We start from the raw sequence: 19,700 nt of genomic DNA, 5'->3' as shown, positions 1-19,700 counted from the left end.
AATGTCCTAACTCTAGGACCGAGTCCACATTTCATTGTAGAATTTTCTTGTCAGTCTACACCCTGGGGGGAGAAAATCCATAAATGACTTAAAGAAATAGCTTGCATCAAACAGCTGGTTAGTCTGTAAGTTTAGCTCACTGGTTGTTTGCAGGTAGGTTTAGTTCACCAAGGAGTGATTTGTGATCAGATATTTTCATGACCTTCCTGAAACATTTAAGAGATGTTGACACCGGCTGTCCGTCTTCAAATACCTTGCGAATCAAGTATCCAAAAGACAAGGATTTCAAAGTAAATAGTACAAATGAGGAATGCAGAGTAGCGTACTTCAGGTGACAATCATTGTAAAGAATTTTACTTTTGACATTTGTGCGCAAATTCTTAAAATGGTTTTCAAATGCTGAAAGGACTTGACATTTGCAAGCACACTGCTTTTTATTCTAGATAAATCCTTTTCATGCCAAACTATAGCCTCCGAGATCAAAGTTTAGACAAAGATGCATTCTACATCAAAATATTACTCTATGCTTCAATAATGAATATTTGGATGGTAATGTGCTCACTTATTTTGCCTTGTTTTTTTTACCACAAAATTCAAAGACGTCCGGCCTATGATTTTGCTTTTAATGTTAATTCACAGAAAAGTAAACAATTAGAATTTGGCGCAACTCTCAGAGGCTCGTTTCGTTCAAAGTGCAGTTCATCTCTCACAATTGTCGTCTCTGTTTCGAGCAAGAATAGAATTGTAGGAATCTCCATTTAATTTTTAAAATTAATCCTTTTAGTCGGTGTCTTACTTTGGAAGTAAAAATGTGGGCTAGAAAATCTGCAATGAGTGTTAATAACACGGAATAGATGAATGCTGAACCTAACGCACAACCAGCAGTCCACTGATGACTTCCAGAATGTATTTAGAACGTGTAATTGGAGAAGTTTATTGAATCCCTATGTTCTTCTTGGTATTCCTCCAGTTGCGTGTGGAGATTTTAGCTGAGCATTGCTTTACCATTTCATCCCAAAGTGCCAATGTGACAGTATTGCATTTCGCCGTTCTTGCCATAATTGTCTTTCATTCATAATCGACCCGGGGCTCTGACATAACGGCAACTCGAAAACTAATATCTTTTTTTTTCCTTCTGTTTCTTTCCGCGCAGAAATCATCGATGACCTTACACATTTGGTAGATAAAACGGACTCCAGAATTCAGAATGAAACAAGACGTGTCAAACTGGTGGATAAGAAGTCAACATCTTGTGGTAGGTGGATGTGTGTAATACAGACCCCTCGATCCACAAGGTGGCATGCATGATGTTTTTTTAACTGGATTTCCCTTGAACGTGGTCTCCTTAACCTTTTTCCCCATTTGTCCATCAGAAGTAGTATTTAGTAGTTGAATGTGAATATACTGTTGTTCGGAGCCTTTTGTATGACAAAAGAAGAAGAAGCCCTGTCTTTATGATGTGATTTGCATATGCAGCTGTGCAAATACTAAGTGAGGATTCATTGACAGTAATTCTCACCTCCCTGCCCTCTACAAGGGCCCAGCAGCTGTTACCATGCACACACACATGACCTGCACCCAGGCAATGTAGCTTCCCAAGAGCGCAAGGCTTCTGCCAAAGCCATCCATCATTAATGGGTCGCTGCAATTAGTTATTCTTCCAACTTTACTTTCGCATTGTAAAATTTTTAATCCCTTTTACCCTCAGAAAAAGGAATCAACTTTACCACTGTATTTCTGACATATTTTAATCTATCAAGTGATCTATAAAATTGTTTTCCTTTCTCATCCTTTAACGACTCTGGCTTAGTCTAGTTTAGTTCTCCCAATTTTTCTTTTACATTGTAAAATTTTAAATTCCACTTGCCCTCAAAAAAGGAAACAAATTTACCACCGTATTTCTGAAATCTTTTAATCCCTGTCAGATGATCGACAAAATTGTTTTCCTTTTTCCATCCTGCATACCTTTAACGACTGTGGCTCAGTTTACTCTAGTTCAATTCAGTTCTGTTTTGTTTTAGTTTAGTTCAGTGTAGTTGACAGATACAGAGTGCTTGTGATCTCATTCAACTATTTTTGATGTCACCACTTTCGCCTTCATTCATTAGCACCTTATAATTATACGCTTTGACATTTAAAAGTCTTTTTTGTTTGATAATTAGCAATTCTCACAACAAACATGTCCTTTCTGTTGCAAGAATGCAGATCACTGTAGCTGTTCGCTTTGAATTTGCATTATTAAGAACAGCAATTCAACATGCCATGGCTGGAAAGTAAAAATCTTATTGTTCTCTCTGCATCACAACACTGTGGTTGGATTGATAGTGGCAGTATATCTTTTGTAGTATGTATCTCTGTTTCAGGAGATAATATTAACCGAAAGCATTGTTTTTACAGTGGTGATCTTCAACCTAATGAAAAGTAGAGCAGCATAATAATAGGTGAAAAATATTGCTTCAAGATTGGTTTTATTTGCTTCCCAAACTGCCATTGAATTGCCTGGGAAATGCTTACATTATTCAACAGGGGAACCTAGTAACCAGTAAGCAGAGTATAGCTGTCAGGTTTGAAGAAATAACAGAATGAAGGTCAGCTAATATTGCACTAATTCTGCTTCCTAGTGGTCATGACAGCCTGCAAGGTTTATTTGAAGATCCCAGACTCTCGAGTCAGTCAGTGCTTTGTTACCATATGACTGTTTTAGGCTGTGCCAACAGTTTAGGATATTAATGAATCCTACAGAGAAGGGAATGGAGAATTCCTTATTCCCCCCTTTTTTTCTCTTTCTCTCTCTTCTCTTTGTTTGACACAAATCTTTGTCTGTTGACTGTTGCTTGGCATTACTAATGAGTAGGCAGGGGAAAAAAATCAAAACGCAGGAATTATAGTTGCTGAAACGGAAAATGGGGACAAGTAGAGTTTAGGGCAGCAAACAGTGAAATGATTGCTCTTTGTTTTTAATTTAGAGATACAGCATGGAAACAGTCCCTTCAGCCCACTGATTCCACACTGATCGCTGATCATACTAGTTCCATGTTTTCCCAACTTTCCCATCCACTCCCTACACACTCGGGACAATTTACAGAGGCTGATTAACCTACAAACCCACACATCTCTGGGATGTGGGAGGAGACCGGAGCACCCGGTGTGAACACAAGTAAGAAACACATGTAAGAATTTCATTGTTCTGTTTCGGGACATATGACAATAAAAACATCCTGGACTCTTGAAACCCACGTGGTCACAGGAAGAACGAGCAAGTTTCACACAGACAGCGCATGAGGTCAGGATGGAACCCGGGTCTCCGGCACTGTGAGGCAGCAGTGGCACCACTGTGCTGCCCGGTGCTGTGAGGCATCTTCGATAGTCTCTCTGCCTCCCGTGCCAGGTCACGATGAAAAGCTTTAAAAGGCAACTCCTGTGATATCAGGCTTCTGTGAGTGTGCAGCCCCCTGACCGCAAGGCCTGGGTGCCTCTTCAGCCTCCCCATGCCTCGTTATGACAATCACCTTGTTGCCCACCCCGCACAGCTGCTAAAGCGGAAAAACTAAAGCAATTCAGACCGTGACTTAACGCGTGAAAACAATTGGATCTTGTTTGGAGAACCATTATTATAAAGGAACTGCAGTAGAAGAGGGATTATGTTCATCGAGATTTTCACAGCAGTTATAGAAGGCTGCTTGAGTCAAAATAAAGGGTAGTTTGATGAGAGACAAGTATCTGATAATTAAATTGGTCAAGGGAATGCAATTTCACATAATTGTTTATTGTTATTTTAATTGTTCGCATCTGAATCCTGGTGTGGTATTAAAACTTGGATATGTTTTAATGTACCCTTTGATTTCGTATAGACATGTAAATGTGATGAATCTTGCTAAATAGCTCTCCAGACACTATGCTGCTTTGCAGTGCTAAGGAATGAAATTCAGCCCTACTGGAAGGCTTCCGTGACACACAAGAAGACCCTTTGTTACTTGTTTATAAACCAGAAACATGCCGAAAATCACTGAAACAGCGAGAGAGCTGAAGAGGCCTTACTATGCACAGGGCACAATAAATAAAAAATTGCAAGCTCAATTTTAATGCTTTGATTCGATGATCACTACTCTTAGGGGTTAAGGGATCTAAGAAGAAGACTGCTTAAACTGCCTTTCAGCTGACTTAATTAAGAAACTTCAATCTTGTTCTACAAGGCTCATTATGCCTGAAACCTCTTCCTACCGTGAATAAGAGTTCAGCCTGTAAAGTGTATACATACATGATGCCATTGTGTTTTGTTGCCAAACTGCAGACAGTGGTAAGTACAATCTGCGATTTGTTAGGGCTACCCTTTCGGGACCCTGTTCTCCACAGAATCAAATCCAGTTTTATTTTCTATTAAGAAACTTTCTTAAGTTGCCAAAAATGTAATAAAAATCAGCACCTCAACTGAAGGGCGCCCCGCTCATTTTTCAACTGAAAATTCAACCAGAGGTAAAACACACATGAGAACTAAGGGCCTTGGTATTTGGTGAATGAATTTCCCAGGGCTTAATCATCTCAAAGCCTGCTGAGTGCAGTTCCTCCTACAATAATCTATTTAGCAAGTAATTTACCACCCCTTTTGCCTCTTGAGAATGAGCCTTGCAAATTTTTGCATCCTGAGTAGTTCCAAATTGTTTCTGTCTTGAAGGGAATGTTGTTAACTCAGTTGTAAAACACAGAATAATGGTTTCCAAATTTATTAGCAGGTTAACAGTGGTGGAAGCCAGAACATTATAGTTTACAAAGGCTGGAACGGTTGTTTTTTAAATGATTATAGCTCATTTTAAACACTGTTGTAGTAATTATGTTAGAATTACAAAGCTGTTTTGTCAGCCAAGTAAAAATCATTCACTTGCTGACTTACTAAAATCATCTAACTGTTACCTTCCAATTCCTTATTTGACACAGTTGGGGTTGCTCCAAAGTTACTTTCATTAAATGTTAAATGCATGAATAACAGTTGTTGAATTAATTATATTGTAAAGTATTATTGGCGCAGCACGGTCTAAAGAGAATGTTAATAATTTTCAAGGAGTCATTAGCTGCCGGTGCTTTTACTATTCAACTGATATTTAAATTAAGGGGACCTTTTTGCTCAAAAGGATTGACAAGAAATATTCTTACGTGGGTGGCAGTCCCACCGCATAATGCAAGCATTAGGCAGTTACAGAAGAGAATACTGGGTGGTCAGATTGAGATGGCATCAAAAGGGGTTGATGCTTACATTTGGAAATAAGACTTTGATGTATTCATTCCTCAAACGTGACTGTTTTATATGGACCTGAAAAGTCAAACAGGAGGCAACAACAGAGGCCACTCTGGTTAATTAGTGTGTAGGTGGCAGTTTCCTAGCTTGAAAGAAGGAAGCCTAGTGTCCTTCCCCAGATATATCTTTTGTAAATGTTGTTCTGTCAACTACTGAAATTTCCTCACAAATGTAAGTGATGCTCTGAGAGTGACTCCCGGGTAAAATGAGGTGGGTTTGTGACCTGTAATTTAATTGATTAGAGTCATAGATTCATACAGCACAGAAACATTCCCTTCAGCCCAACTCGTCCTTGCCAACAAAGATGCCCCATCTAAACTAGTCCTATTTGCAGACGTTTGGCCCACACCTTCTTGAAAATTAGCCTGAAATTCAAAAATGGGTAAATTGAACAAAAACGCGGCCTTGCTGCCAGGTGTAAATTTATTCCCAATCAAAAAATATGAGTGCTTAAATCAGGCTTTGGTATTAAATGAACAAGTGCGTTATTCTACAAACACATAAACCATACATGTGTAAAACACAAGGTGCCTGTACAAGGGACACTAATATCTTCCAATGTGAGTCAGTGGAAGTAGGTGAAAGAATGATTTGCAGCATGTTCATAAGTCATAGGAGCAGAATTAGGCCATTTGGCCCATCGAGTCTACTCCACCATCCAGTCATGGCTGATGTACAGTGCATTCAGAAAGTATTCAGACCCCTTCACTTTTTCCACATTTTGCTTCGTTACTGCCTTATTTAAAAAATTTTAATTCTTTTTTTTAAATCAAGCTACACACAATAACCCATAATAAAAAGCGTAAACAGGTGTTTAGAAATTTTTGCAAAGTAATTAAAAATAAATAACTGAAATATCACATTTACATAAGTATTCAGACCCTTTACTCAGTACTTTGTTGAGACACCTTTGGCAGCGATTACAGCCTCAATTCTTCTTGGGTATGACGCTACAAGCTTGGCACACCTGTATTTGGGTAATTTTTCCCATTCTTCTCTGCAGATCCTCTCAAGCTCTATCAGATTAGATGGGGAGCATCGATGCATAGCTATTTTCAGGCCCCTCCAGAGATGTTCGATCGGTTTCAAGTCCGGGCTCTGGCTGGGCCACTCAAGGACATTCACAGACTTGTTACGAAACCACTCCTGCGGTGTCTTGGCTGTATGCTTAAGGCCGTTGTCCTGTTGGAAAATGAACCTCCACCCCAGTCTGACGTCCAGAACGCTCTGGAGCAGGTTTTCATCAAGGATCTCTCTGCTTTGCTCCGTTCATCTTTCCCGCGATCCTGACTTGTCTCCCAGTTCCTGCCGCTGAAAAACATCCACACAGCATGATGCTGCCACCATCATGCTTCACCATAGGTATGGTATTGGCCAGGTGATGAGTGGTGCCGCTTGGCATTCAGGTGAAGGAGTTCAATCTTGGTTTCATCAGACCAGAGAATCTTGTTTCTCATGGTTTGAGAGTCCTTTAGGTACCTTTGGGAAAGCTCCAAGTGGGCTGTCATGTGCCTTTTACTGAGGAGTAGCTTCCATCTGGCCACTCTACCATAAAGGCCTGATTGGTGGAGTGCTGCAGATATAGTTGTCCTTCTGGAAGGTTCTCCCATCTTCACAGAGGAACTCTGGAGTTCTGTCAGAGTGATCATCGGGTTCTTGGTCACCTCTCTGACCAAGGTCCTTCTCCCCCGATTGCTCAGTTTGGCCATACGGCCAGCTCTATGAAAAGTCCTGGTGGTTCCAAAGTTCTTCCATTTAAGAATGATGGAGGGCACTGTGCTCTTCGGGACCTGCAATGCTGCAGAAATTGTTTTATACCCTTCCCCAGATCTGTGTCTCGACACACTCCTGTCTCGGAAGTCTATGGACAATTCCTTCGTTTTCATGGCTTGGTTTTTGCTCTGACATGCACGGTTAACTGTGGGACTTTATAAAGACAGGTATATTCCTTTCCAAATCATGTCCAATCAATTTAATTTACCACTGGTAGACTCCAATCAAGTTGTAGAAACATCTCAAGGATAATCAATGGAAACAGGATGAACATAAGCTCAATTTTGAGTGTCATAGCAAAGGGCCTGAATACTTACGTAAATGTGATATTTCAGTTATTTCTTTTTAATTACTTTGTAAAAATTTCTAAACACCTGTTTTCGCTTTTTTGTAATGGGGTATTGTGTGTTGATTGATGATAAAAAAAATTTTTAATCCATTTTAAAATAAGGCTGTAACATAGCAAAATGTGGAAAAGGTGAAGGGGTCTGAATACTTTCTGAATGCACTGTATCTTTCCCTCTCAACCCCATTTTCCTGCCTTCTGCCCATCACCCTTGACACCCTTACTAATCAAGAATCTGTCAACCTCCGCCTTAGATACCCAATGACTTAGCTGCCACAGCCGTCTGGGGCAATGAATTCCACAGATTCACTTCTGACTAAAGAAACTCCTCCTCATCTCCTTTCTAAAGATATGTCCACTTTCCATTAAAACTAATAGTTTCTCTTCTCTGTCTAAATTATTATTATTATTTTTAGTGTGGCTGGATTTTCTTAATAAATGTACGAGTAGCTATCCCTATTAATGTTTGAAGTGGATTTAGTGGTTCTGATGTGGTATTTTTACATCCTAGCACTGTGTGCAGCCTTGGTGTATGAGTCCTTTAGGCTCCTGCAGATAACTGATCCATTAATAGACAGAGCGAGCAACTTAAATTAAAATCAGTCATAAGTTTATAACAGTGGTATAAAGCTTCTATGTTTCTCAATATTTTGTTGGGTGACTGCATAGCAATCCTGTAATCATTTAAATGTCTGTATTTTTTTTATAGCTTGCTAATCCTGGGAAATATTATTTTGTGCGGAAAGAAAGACTTGCACTTGTATGGCACCTTCCACCTCCCTTTGCAGACATTCCAAATGCAATGAAACAGTCACTGTTTTGAGAAAGGAAACGTGACAGCCAATTTGGTCAAAGGAAATTCCCATGAGTAGCAGTGTAATAATGACCAGATAATCTGTTTTAGCAATGTTGAGTAGAATTTAATGGACTTAAGTATGCACCTGGCATCTTGATTTCAAAATGTTCCATGAAACTTGGAATCTTAACAAAAGGGAAATTGTTCTGAGCATCTTATATTCGAGTTACTTTCACATTTTCAAAACAGCTAAATTTGGCAGGGAAGAAGGACACTAATAAGAATATATGTAATCCAGCAGTAGACTATGCAAAACTTGCACATAATAGCTCCACACTTCACTGATTAAAGCATATTTCACTGCAAGGTTAGACGTGACAGTTTGCCAGGGTGTCAGACATTGCAGTACTTTTCTCATTGAATTTGATCGCAGTAAACTGCAGCTACTGAGCCATAAATCAAATAACTGTCCTGATCAAGGGCATACTTGTGAATTTATATTAATCCTATACATTCAAGAGAGTCAAGAGTGTTTAATTGCGTTATGTACCGACAACGGAACAATGTTGATCATTTTGCCTATAGCTCTCTAAACTGTACACAGAATCTACCTGTATGGGCTGGGCCAGCAAGTTCTTCTCCCTTGATTTCAATGGAGGAGAACAACTGCAGGGGCCAAGTGAGTACTGGTGATATTAGATATTTTTAATTGAGTTCATTAAATAGTTGACAAACATCAGGAACTGAAGACGCTGGTTTACAAAAAAAAGACACAAAGTGCTGGAGAAACTCTGGGTCTGGCAACATCACTGGAGTACATGGATAGGCAGCATTTCAGGTCGAAAATAGACACAAAATCCTGGAGTAACTCAGCGGGACAGGCAGCATCTCTGGAGAGAAGGAATGGGTGACATTTCGGGTCGAGACCCTTCTTCAGACTGAAAGAAGGGTCCTGACCCGAAATGTCACCTATCCATGTTCTCCAGAGATGTTCTCTCTGACCCGCTGAGTTACTCCAGCAATTAGTGTTTATTTTCATTTAAGAGTTTATCTTTTTAATTTTTTTTAACATCTTTTGAAACAGATTTTGAAAAATTGTTAATTTTAATATCTCAAATAGTTTTCAAGTGTGTCCGATTCAGAGAAACATTGCAAATGAATCTCAAATTAATCCTGTAAATGATGGATATTTATGGATTTGCTAAATGTGAATTTTACGTAGAAACTCAATCATTTTATAATTTAATCGTTTAAATTTGCTTTAGGTCAACAAATCTAACTTTTTTCACAGCTTTCGCTGTTAATTCCAAAATTTGCTGATGTTATGTAGAGAGAATGCTTCTGAAGTATTCTACTGTGACAGGAGGTGACAAATTGTCCCAAATACTACTATTTGGTTACACACCAACAAGTATGTGACATAATGGATGTGTGTGGGCTCACCGATGACCTTTGTTTCTCCTTTGTTGCCTTTTGAAGAAGAGCCTACATGTGATGAGGTGACCGAGTTTGAAAATGTAGTTGAGACTGTCTTTGGGGGTTTGCCGAATATTAACAAGGATGAGGTTTTACTACAGGCAGGAGAGCTCAGCAACCTTTGATATTAGCAAGAGCACAAAACAGTGTCTCAGAGTGTTGGCATCTTTCAACAAACCTGCCATCACTTTTTGTTCAGAGTATTAAAGATATATATATTTTTTTTTTTTTAAATTAACTTCATGAGATACAAGGTTTCGAGGTTTCAAGGTCAGTTTATTGTCACCTGTACCAATTAAGGTATAGTGAAATTTGAGTTACAATGATAATCATTTCCGTAAACTATAAGTGTTAAAGACCATATCGTCAAAGTTAGCTTGAATGGGCAATTTGACAAGGTGGACAGTGAAGGAGAAAGAGATAGGTTCATGTTATAGGAGCAGAATTAGGCCATACGGCCCATCAACTTTACTCCAACATTCCATCATGGCTGATCTATCTTTCCCTCTTAACACTATTCTCTTGCCTTCTCCCTTCTCCTCTGACACCCGTAATAATCAAGAATCTATCAATCTCTGCCTTAAAAATATCCATTGACTTGGCCTCCACAAAGAATTCCACAGATTCATCACCACCAGACTAAATAAATTCCTCCTATTCTCTTTTCCAAAGGTACATCCTTTTATTCTGAGGCTATAGTCTCTGGTCCTAGACTCTTCCACTAGTGCAAACATCCTCTCCACACCCACTCTACCAGGCCTTTCATTATTCGAGATGAATCAATTTTTGCATAAAGTAACCAAAAATATCGAAGCAACCACGGTAAGAAGTTGTGTCACTAATATAATCAGGTCTTTATTGCTCCTTAAGTCACTTAATTCCATTAGTATGCATTTTGTGTAATGAACGATGGGTGGCACAGTGTTGCATCCAGTACAGCTGCTGCCTCATAGCACCAGAGACCTAGTTTTCAATCCTGACCTCTGCATGGAGTTTGCACTTCCTCCGGGTGTTCCCGTTTCCTCCCACATCCCAAAGACATGCATGTAGGTTAATTGGTCTCTGTAAATTGCCCCTGGCGCGTAGGGAGTGGATGCGAAAGTGGGATAACATAGAACTAATATGAACGGATAATCGATGGTCGACATGGACTCGGTTGCTGAAGCACTTGCTTCTGTGCTGTATCCCTACACATGTAAAATAAATTCATCCGTCCAACTTATCCACTAATGATGCTTTGCATTCAGCACGCAAAACATCCTTATTGAAGTAACCTTGTGGAGGAGTGTCAAATTTAATAACCCAATGCCAAAAGATTTATTAATCATTAATTTTGTTGAGTTTATCATTGACATTCTGAGAGGGATTAAATCTCAGTAAAAGGAAAACATACATTAGAATTTGACGGAAATTACATTTTAATGTAGGTTCTGGTTGATGTAATCATTTTGGAAATGTAGTTACTTGATGTTTTCTTAACTTTAAGTTCTCATAGTGCTTTCTAGATGCAAACTGCGTATTTTCCCAGACCAGCAGGAAACCTCCAATGAACCTGAAGTGTTAACCTTTTATTTATCTAATGATGCTACCTGGCCTGCTGAGTATTCTCAAAACTTTGTGTTTCTATTTCAGATTTCTAACGTTTATAATTTTTTTTTTTGAACTCTACCTTCTCTGTGGTCAGCAGTTTATACTTAGCTATTGAAATCATAAGGGTGACACAGTGGTGTAGCTGGTAGACCTGCTGCCTCACAGCGCCAGAGACCTCGGTTCGACCCTGACTTCGGGTGCTGCCTGTGTGGAGTTTGCACGTTCTCTCTGTAATGGTGTGGGTTTACTCCAGATGCTCCGGTTTCCCAAAAGATGTATGAGTTTGTAGGTTAATTGGCCTCTGTAAAGTGTGTAGGGAATGGATTTAAAGTGGAATCATATAGAACCAGTGTGAGCGGGTGGTCGATGTGGACTCGGTGGGCCAAAGGGCCTGTTTCCATGCTGTATCTCTAAACTAAACTACACTGTAAAGCATGGAAACAGGCCCTTCAGCCCACCTTGTCCATGCCAACCAGGTTGTTCCTTTTGCCTACAGCTCTCTAAACCCTTTGTATCCATATATCTGTCCAATGATGATCAAGATGTTATTTAGATGTCTGCGTTTCTACAAGAATGACTATTTTAGCATGTTAAACAGACTCCCAACAACGAAAGCAGACCAACATAATTATCTGTAGAAACCACACTTTACTTTAGTAACTTTACTTGATAGTGCGGAAATAGGCCCTTCAGCCCACCGAGTCCACACAGACCAACGATCACCACGTACACTAACATCATCCCACACACTAGGGACAATTTTACAATTTTACCAAAGTCAATTAAACTACAAACCTGTAAGTCTTTGGAGTCTGGGAGGAAACCGGAGCACCCAGAGAAAACCCCCTAGGTCACAGGGAGAACGTACAAACTCCGTACAGACAGCACCCGTAGTCAGGATCGAACCCGGGTCTCTGACATTGTAAGGCAGCAACTCTAAAACTGCACCACTATGCCACCCTGTCACCTCGTTTACACCCCGATCATTGATCTGTCAGAAACCGTTCCTTTCAATTTGCAAAAATAACATTGTTATGGTTATAGAAGGAATAAGGTTATTCTTTACCCCCAAACATAAGGAAGATGGTTTAAGTCATTATTTATTGTGCATGCAGCACCTCATGTTTCTTAGAACATATATTTAAAATCAAAGCATTGCATAAAAACATAAGAAGTAAGAAGCCCACACCCTCTTGAGCCTGCCCCGCCTGCACATTCATGAAGATCATAGAAACATAGAAACATAGAAAATAGGTGCAGGAGTAGGCCATTCGGCCCTTCGAGCCTGCACCACCATTCAATATGATCATGGCTGATCATCCAGCTCAGTAGCCTGTACCTACCTTCTCTCCATACCCCCTGATCCCTTTAGCAAAAAGGGCCACATCTAACTCCCTCTTAAATATAGCCAATGAACTGGCCTCAACTACCTTCTGTGGCAGAGAATTCCACAGACTCACCACTCTCTGTGTGAAGAAATGTTTTCTCATCTCGGTCCTAAAAGACTTCCCCCTTATCCTTAAGCTGTGACCCCTGGTTCTGGACTCCCCCAACATCGGGAACAATCTTCCCGCATCTAGCCTCTCCAACCCCTTAAGAATTTTATATGTTTCTATAAGATCCCCCCTCAGTCTTCTAAATTCCAGCGAGTACAAGCCCAGTCTATCCAGTCTTTCCTCATATGTAAGTCCCGCCATCCCAGGGATCAATCTGGTGAACCTTCTCTGTACTCCCTCTAAGGCAAGAACGTCTTTCCTCAGGTTAGGAGACCAAAACTGCACACAATACTCCAGGTGCGGTCTCACCAAGGCCCTGTACAACTGCAGCAGAACCTCCCTGCTCCTAAACTCAAATCCTCTTGCTATGAATGCCAACATACCATTCGCTTTCTTCACTGCCTGCTGCACCTGCATGCTTGCTTTCAATGACTGGTGCACCATGGCACCCAGGTCACGTTGCATCTCCCCTTCTCCCAATCGGTCACCATTCAGGTAATACTCTGCTTTCCTGTTCTTGCCGCCAAAGTGGATAACCTCACATTTATCCACATTATATTGCATCTGCCATGCATTTGCCCACTCGCCTAATCTATCCAAGTCACTCTGCAGCCTCCTAGCATCCTCCTCGCAGCTAACACTGCCACCTAGCTTTGTGTCATCCGCAAACTTAGAGATGTTGCATTCAATTCCCTCGTCCAAATCATTAATATACACTGTAAATAACTGGGGTCCCAGCACTGAGCCTTGCGGTACCCCACTAGTCACTGCCTGCCATTCTGAAAAGGACCCGTTTATTCCTACTCTTTGCATCCTGTCCGCCAACCAATTTTCTATCCACCTCAACACTGAACCCTCAATACCGTGTGCTTTAAGTTTGTACATCAATCTCCTATGTGGGACCTTGTCGAAGGCCTTCTGAAAGTCCAGATATAACACATCGACTGGTTCTCCCTTATCCACTCTACTAGTTACATCCTCGAAAAATTCTATAAGATTCGTCAGACATGATTTGCCTTTGGTAAATCCATGCTGACTTTGTCCGATGATTTCACCACTTTCCAAATGTAATGCTATCACATCTTTAATAACTGACTCTAGCATTTTCCCCACTACCGATGTTAGGCTAACTGGTCTATAATTCCCCGTTTTCTCTCTCCCTCCCTTTTTAAAAAGTGGGGTTACATTAGCTACCCTCCAGTCCTCAGGAACTACTCCAGAATCTAAAGAGTTTTGAAAAATTATCACTAATGCATCCACTATTTCTGAGGCTACTTCCTTAAGCACTCTGGGATACAGCCTATCTGGCCCTGGGGATTTATCTGCCTTTAATCCATTTAATTTACCTAACACCACTTCCCGACTAACCTGGATTTCTCTCAGTTCCTCCATCTCATTAGACCCCCGGTCCCCCGCTATTTCCGGCAGACGGTTTATGTCTTCCTTAGTGAAGACAGAACCAAAATATTTGTTCAATTGGTCTGCCATCTCCTTGTTCCCTATGATCAATTCACCTGTTTCCGACTGTAAGGGACCTACATTTGCCTTAACTAATCTTTTTCTCTTGACATATCTATAAAAGCTTTTGCAGTCTGTTTTTATGTTCCTTGCCAGTTTTCCCTCATAATCTATTTTCCCTTTCCTAATTAAGCCCTTTGTCCTCCTCTGCTGGACTCTGAATTTCTCCCAGTCCTCTGGTATGCTACTTTTTCTGGCTAATCTGTATGCTAATCTGTATGAAAATGGCTGATCTTCCACCATTTTCCTGCACAATCCCCATTTTGCTTGTATCCATGAATATACAGAAATCTATCAATGTTTGTTTTGACTAAAGTCAATAATAGAGACCCAGGTAGAGTTTCAAACATTCACTATCCTCTGGGTAAAGACATTACTCTTCTTCTCATTCTTAAACAGCTTATTCTGTTTCTGAGACTGGGAGCCCTGATTCTAGGTGTATGAAGGAACTGCAGATGCTGGTTTAAACTGAAGATGGACATAAAATGCTGGAGTAACTCAGCGGGATAGGCAGCATCTCTGGAGAGAAGGAATGGGTGACGTTTCGGGTCGAGATCCTTCTTCAGACTGAAGAAGGGTTTCGACCCGAAACGTCACCCAGACTGAAGAAGAGTCCCGAAACAACACCGATTCCTTCTCTCCAGAGATGCTGCCTGTCCTGCTGAGTTACTCCAGCATTTTGTGTCGAGCCCTGATTCTAGTCTCGACTGTGGAAAACATTCTGCATCCTGTCTATCAAGCCCGGTAAGAATTTTGCAAGTTTCAATGAGATCTCCTCCCATTCTTCTGAACTCTGGAGAATATAGGTCTAACACTTGCTGGTGCATTGTGGTCACCTGTCTACTGTTCTAGAATAATGCAGCATGGAAATATTCCCTTCAACCCAACTCTCCATGCTGACCAAGATGCCCCAACTAAACTAATTTCTTTTGCCTGCATTTGGCTGATATCCCTCTAAATCTTTCCTATCCATGTACCCATCAAAATGTGTTCTAAATGGTGTATTGTATCTGCCTCTACTCTTCCTCATCCAGCTCGTTCTAAATACCCAGCATCGTCTGTCTGAAAAAGTTGTCCCTCAGGTTCCTATTAAATCTTTCCCCTACTTTGAGCAAGATACTCTTTGCATCCATCCAATCTATTCCACTCATGATTTTGTACTCTATAAGATCACCCCTCATCCTCCTGAGCTCCTTGATTCCCCTACCCTGGGATAAAGTCTCTACTCATTTACCCCATCTATTCCCCTCAAGGTTTTATACACCTCTATTAGATCACCCCTCATCCCCTGGTCCCCAGCTTCTCTCTATAGTTCAGGGCAACAACCTTGTCCTACTGAATTACTGGGGGCCATCTACTTCCTTATATTGAGCCAGGAGTTCGGTAAAGAATCATATTCATCACCAATCTTAATGTCACAAAAATTTAAAGCCTGCTTATTTGGGTTAAAAAAATTATAAAGTCTGCAAATGTTTGGAAAGTATATTTTAGTTTTTGCAAAGGTGGGAAAATAATTTTATATGCAATGGCAGAGCTCCCTCACAGGATTCAAAATAGTTTAAAAACTATTCATCACATTCTACAAAGTGTTTGAGGAAATCTCTGTTAAATATTAAGCATGATAGAAAACCAGAAGTGTTTAATTGGTGAAGAAAGGCAACACAGATATCTCCTGATGCTGATCTAATATTCCACTTGCGGTTTTGCACTGTTAGTTCGATGGTGCTATGATGTGGCTGTTTGTCTGAGACTTGATGACCCATGACGTATCTGTCCACAAAATGAGTTAAACATTCATAGGATAGACACAAAATGCTGGAGTGACTCAGTGGAACAGGCAGCATGTCTGGAGTCTGAAGAAGGGTCTCGACCCGAAACCCATTCCTTCTCTCCGGGGATGCTGCTTGGCCCGCCGAGTTACTCCAGCATTTTGTGGCTATCTTCAGTGTAAACCAGCATCTGCAATTCCTTCCTAAACATTCATTATCTTCTTATGGGATAAGTTACCACACCTCATATTTCCTCCTGGAAAGTTTATGGATATCAGGACAGAACACACATTGATATGATACTTTTTGCCATTGAAAAGCCTATTCGTAGTAATTGCCTAAACTCATAGATCAGAGGGGCTCATTTGTGTGAAGCACAAGAGATATTGATTGAATTGATTGAAAGATACAGCATTGATACAGGTCCTGCGACCCACAGAGTTCACGCCGACCATCGATCACCCGTTTGCACTAGTTCTGTGTTATCCCATGTTCTCATCCATTTCCTACACACCGGGGCAATTTGCAGAGGCCAATTAACCTCCAAACCCACACGTCTTTGGGATGTGGGAGGAAACTGGAGCACTGTTTCAACAATTTATCAACCCTTTTTTGTTAGATATTATCTGTGCGTACTGTGTTTACATGTCTGTTATGCTGCTGCAAGTAAGGATGGCATTGTTCTCTTGTTGGTACCTGTGACAATTAAACCCTCTTGGCTCTTTACTCTTGAAATGCGTGGTTAAAATGTAGCAATGCGAAACAATGCAAAAATTCTGCCATGCACTGCGAATCATAAGTGCATAATTTCATTTTCAGCAGAATTATCTTTTTTGCTCTGTCCTAATTATTAACGCAAAAGGTTTAATGAGTCCATTACTCTGAGTAATTTTCTTTCACCAAAAGAAATCACTGATGCAAGCAGCTAGCTTAATGGGTATAGATGAGTTATTGAGTAAGGCTTGATATTTTCATAAAATAATCCAGAGAAACGCGATTCGATTTGTATGTCTCATCAGCAAATGCTTTTCTCCGTCCATTTTAAAAACACACATCTTAATTTTCTTTTGGTGCATTAACGAAATACAGAAGGATTGTAAAAGATCCCGTAAAGAACCTCTCGTACATAATCTATGAGAATTATGAGCCTTTAAAATGTATGCATATTGTGCAGAAAATAATCTAAATTGATCCTTTATCTGTTGAATACCACCTGTAAATAGTCAGGAGAGAAATTAAATAGAAATTAAATCTTTATAAAATAAGCAGTCTCCCGCTTATTTAAATCAAATCAATGATTGCCAAGAGTAGCTTTGTATCAGGATGGAAACAAAGACATATTTTTAATTGATTAAGGAGGTTTTGCTTGTAATGATGATTCCTGACACATTCCTGATACCTGCAAGATGCCCCAAGGTAAATTATTTCAGCATACGGAAATTTACTTTGGAATTTTGTTGGATATGGGTTAGGAAAATGGAATGTACAATATGTAAACACTTCTAACACCAATGAAAATGCATTGAAGATGCTTTTGGAAGAAAAGGAAAATCAGTTAGTCCAAATTCTGTCCATTCAGCCTACTGTCTTTATTGACTGACTAAAATCCTATCTTTTCACCATATTCCCCTAACCACATCCATCTCTGCAAATCTCCCATCTTCCTTTTGATTCATCTGTGACCCTATTGAGTTGTTTTCTCCGGGTGCTCCGGTTTCCTCCCACACTCCAAAGACGAACAGGTCTGAAGGTTAATTGGCTTCTGTAAAATTGTAAATTGTTCCACGTGTGTAGGATAGTGTTAGTGCACAGGGTGATCAATGGATCGCTTTCCATGCTGTATCTTCCAAGCAATCATTCAAAATCATGAATTAAAAAACTCAGGATATTGCTTCAAAGCATATGTTTAATGAGTTCAGATGACATAATTTTAAACTGCTTTCTGTTAGCTTTTTTTTCCAATGCTCCGAGTAATGAATGTTTGGAATAATCTGTTTTTAAGGTAGTAATAACAAAAACAATGACGTTCAGGATTCCAAGTAGTATGATCTCAGAGTTTAAAGAACCAGAGGGAATTGCTTGTACACTGGAAGAACTTTGTTCATCCCTCACCGCTATTTTATATCAATTGATATGATAGGTTCAGAAGGATATGGGCCAAACGCAGGCAGGTGGGACTAATGTAGATGGGGCATGTTGGTCACCATGGGCAAGTTGAGCCGAAGGGCCTGTTTCCACACGGTATGACTCTATGATTGATTGATTGAATGATAGCATAGAGCCAGGTCCTTTGGCTGACTGTGTCTATACGGACCATCGATCACCCATTCACACTAGTTCCACTGTATGTTATCACACTTTCTCATCCACTCCCGACACACTGGGGGAATTTTACAGAAGCCAATTAACTACAAACCCCACACATCTTTGGGATGTGGGAGGAAACCAGACCACACAAAACAAAAAAACCCAAGTGGTCACAGGGAGAACGTGCAAACTCCACACAGACTGCATGGAAGGTCAGAATGCATATCAGAGGTCCGTTCAAAAGCCTGATAGCAACAGGGAAGAAGCTATGTTTGAATCCAGTAGAACGTGCTTTCGCGCTCTTGTATCTTCTGTCTTATGGGAGAGGGGCGAGGAGTGTATGTTTGAGTGGTCCTTGACTATGTTGGCTGCCTTCTCTTCCTATAAACTTCATACTCGATTTCTCATCGTTAACATTTACAAGTTTGCAGCTGTGATAACAGTGGACCCTGGGCAATATATATATATTTTTAAATACCTATAGTAAGTACTGTTCCATTGCGGCTGTCTGCAAAATTTGGATCAATATGACTAGACTTTGCAGAGGCAAAGCATGTAGTAGCATGTGTAGCTAGTTATGTCCTTCAACCACTAATAAAGTTGCTGAAATTACAAAATTAAACTAGCATAGGAAGGGAAACAGGGCAACTGGGACCAAGTGAATTGGTAATCAACAGGGTACCTTAATCATTGTGATTTATTGATTGTGAATTAAGCATAGAATGGTTGAGAACGGGGCGAATTGAAGAGGACATATGAAAAGGAAAATAAATAAAATTTTAAAAATGATATTTCTCAATCTCCCCAAAACCCTAGAAGAATAAGGATCCACAATTATAACAGAAAATACACAAAGTGCTGGTATAACTCAGCAGGTCAAGCAACATCTCTGGAGAACATGGATAGGCAGCTTTTTGAGTTGCGACCATTTCTTCAGAAGATGTCCTAAATATGTCTAAAGGATCCCAACCTGAAACGTTGCCTATCCATGTTCCCCAGAGATGCCACCTGTCCCGCTGAGTTACTCCAGCACCTTGTGTCTTTTTCGCTGAATGAGCATCTGCAGTTCTTTGTGTCCACAATTACAACAGATCACTTTCAATGGCACAGAAGTTAATGGCCTGCTATTAATACTTAGCATCCCCTTGTATGGATACTAATGTTTGGACATAAGACATAACTTTATACTTTATACATAGAGAGTTAATGGGCAAATTCTTTAGAGACACAGCATGGAAACAGGTCCTTCAACCCACCAAGTCTGCGCCGACCAGAGAAGTGTGAGGTGTAGCATTTTGGGATGTCGAACTAGGGTAGGACCTACATATGGTAGGCCTCT

The 19,700-nt window shown here is 40.3% G+C and overlaps 1 protein-coding gene across 1 annotated transcript in view; it reads left to right on the top strand.

Annotated features, from left to right (window-relative positions):
- The window catches only part of stx8 (syntaxin 8), a 155,391-nt gene that overhangs the window by 112,613 nt on the left and 23,078 nt on the right, over window positions 1-19,700 (top strand). The window contains exon 7 of the mRNA XM_078401827.1: window positions 1,154-1,255. Within this exon, the coding sequence (XP_078257953.1) occupies window positions 1,154-1,255 (102 nt within the window). The remainder of the gene's footprint in view (window positions 1-1,153; window positions 1,256-19,700) is intronic.

Source organism: Rhinoraja longicauda, chromosome 6 (assembly GCF_053455715.1).
Source record: "Rhinoraja longicauda isolate Sanriku21f chromosome 6, sRhiLon1.1, whole genome shotgun sequence".
NCBI classification, from domain to species: Eukaryota; Metazoa; Chordata; class Chondrichthyes; order Rajiformes; family Arhynchobatidae; genus Rhinoraja; species Rhinoraja longicauda.
Note: the sequence above shows the minus strand (reverse complement) of the source record. Positions and strands in the feature narration are given on the sequence as shown.